At 54.8% G+C, this 710-nt stretch overlaps 1 protein-coding gene across 1 annotated transcript in view; it reads right to left on the minus strand.

Moving 5' to 3' along the window:
• The window catches only part of EMH_0021640 (uncharacterized protein), a gene marked incomplete at both ends in the record, with an annotated part of 4158 nt that extends 3633 nt beyond the window's left edge, over positions 1–525 (minus strand). The window contains one exon of the mRNA XM_013501811.1: positions 234–525. Coding sequence (XP_013357265.1) covers positions 234–525 — 292 coding nt within the window. The remainder of the gene's footprint in view (positions 1–233) is intronic.
• Between the last annotated feature and the right edge of the window lie 185 nt (positions 526–710).

Here is a 710-nt window from a genome sequence, read left to right on the forward strand (position 1 = left end):
TGAGGCGAAAGACAAAGCATATAATAATGCAGCAACCCATCACAGGCAGTCACAGAAAAACAGGAAGGAGGCCAGCAGAAGCAGCAGCAGCACCAGCATTTACAGCAGCAACAGCAGCAGCAGCTGTAGCAGTTATAGCAGCCGTCATAGCAGCAGCCTCAAGAGCAGCAATCGCTGCAATAGCGACAGCAGCCACAGTAGCAGGAGCAGGTGCGACAGCAGCGGCACTTTACTTGTTAAGTCGTAGAAATCGGCGAATGATATATCCCCTAGATTAGGAAGGCCTGCAGCAGATTGCTGCCACTGCGGCAGCGGCAGCAAACCCAGAAATCCCAAGCCAAACAACACCCAGCCTTCACCTGCGCTTAACTCTGCTGCTGAGCTGCTCACGTGCTGCTCCCCCACACTCCTGCTGCTACTGCTGCGGCTGATACTCCTGATCCTGCTGCTGCAGGCGCCGCTGCTGCAGTGCTTGTACAGCTGCAGCCTCAAACGACAAGACCCGCATAGGCAAGAACGCAACATTCTCCCCTCTGATGTGGCGTCTGTTGCTGCTGGTGTTGCTGCTGTTGCTGCTCCTGTGGCTCCTGATTTTGACGTGTACGTACACCTGGGGAATATCTTATCGACAGCCAGCACGGCCTTCAGCAGCAAGGGGAGAGCTCTAGAGAAGAAGGGCTTGGTTGCTGCTGCAGGCATATCAGCAAACA

Source organism: Eimeria mitis, genomic scaffold (genome assembly GCF_000499745.2).
Source record: "Eimeria mitis Houghton genomic scaffold, Emh_scaff766, whole genome shotgun sequence".
NCBI classification, from domain to species: Eukaryota; Apicomplexa; class Conoidasida; order Eucoccidiorida; family Eimeriidae; genus Eimeria; species Eimeria mitis.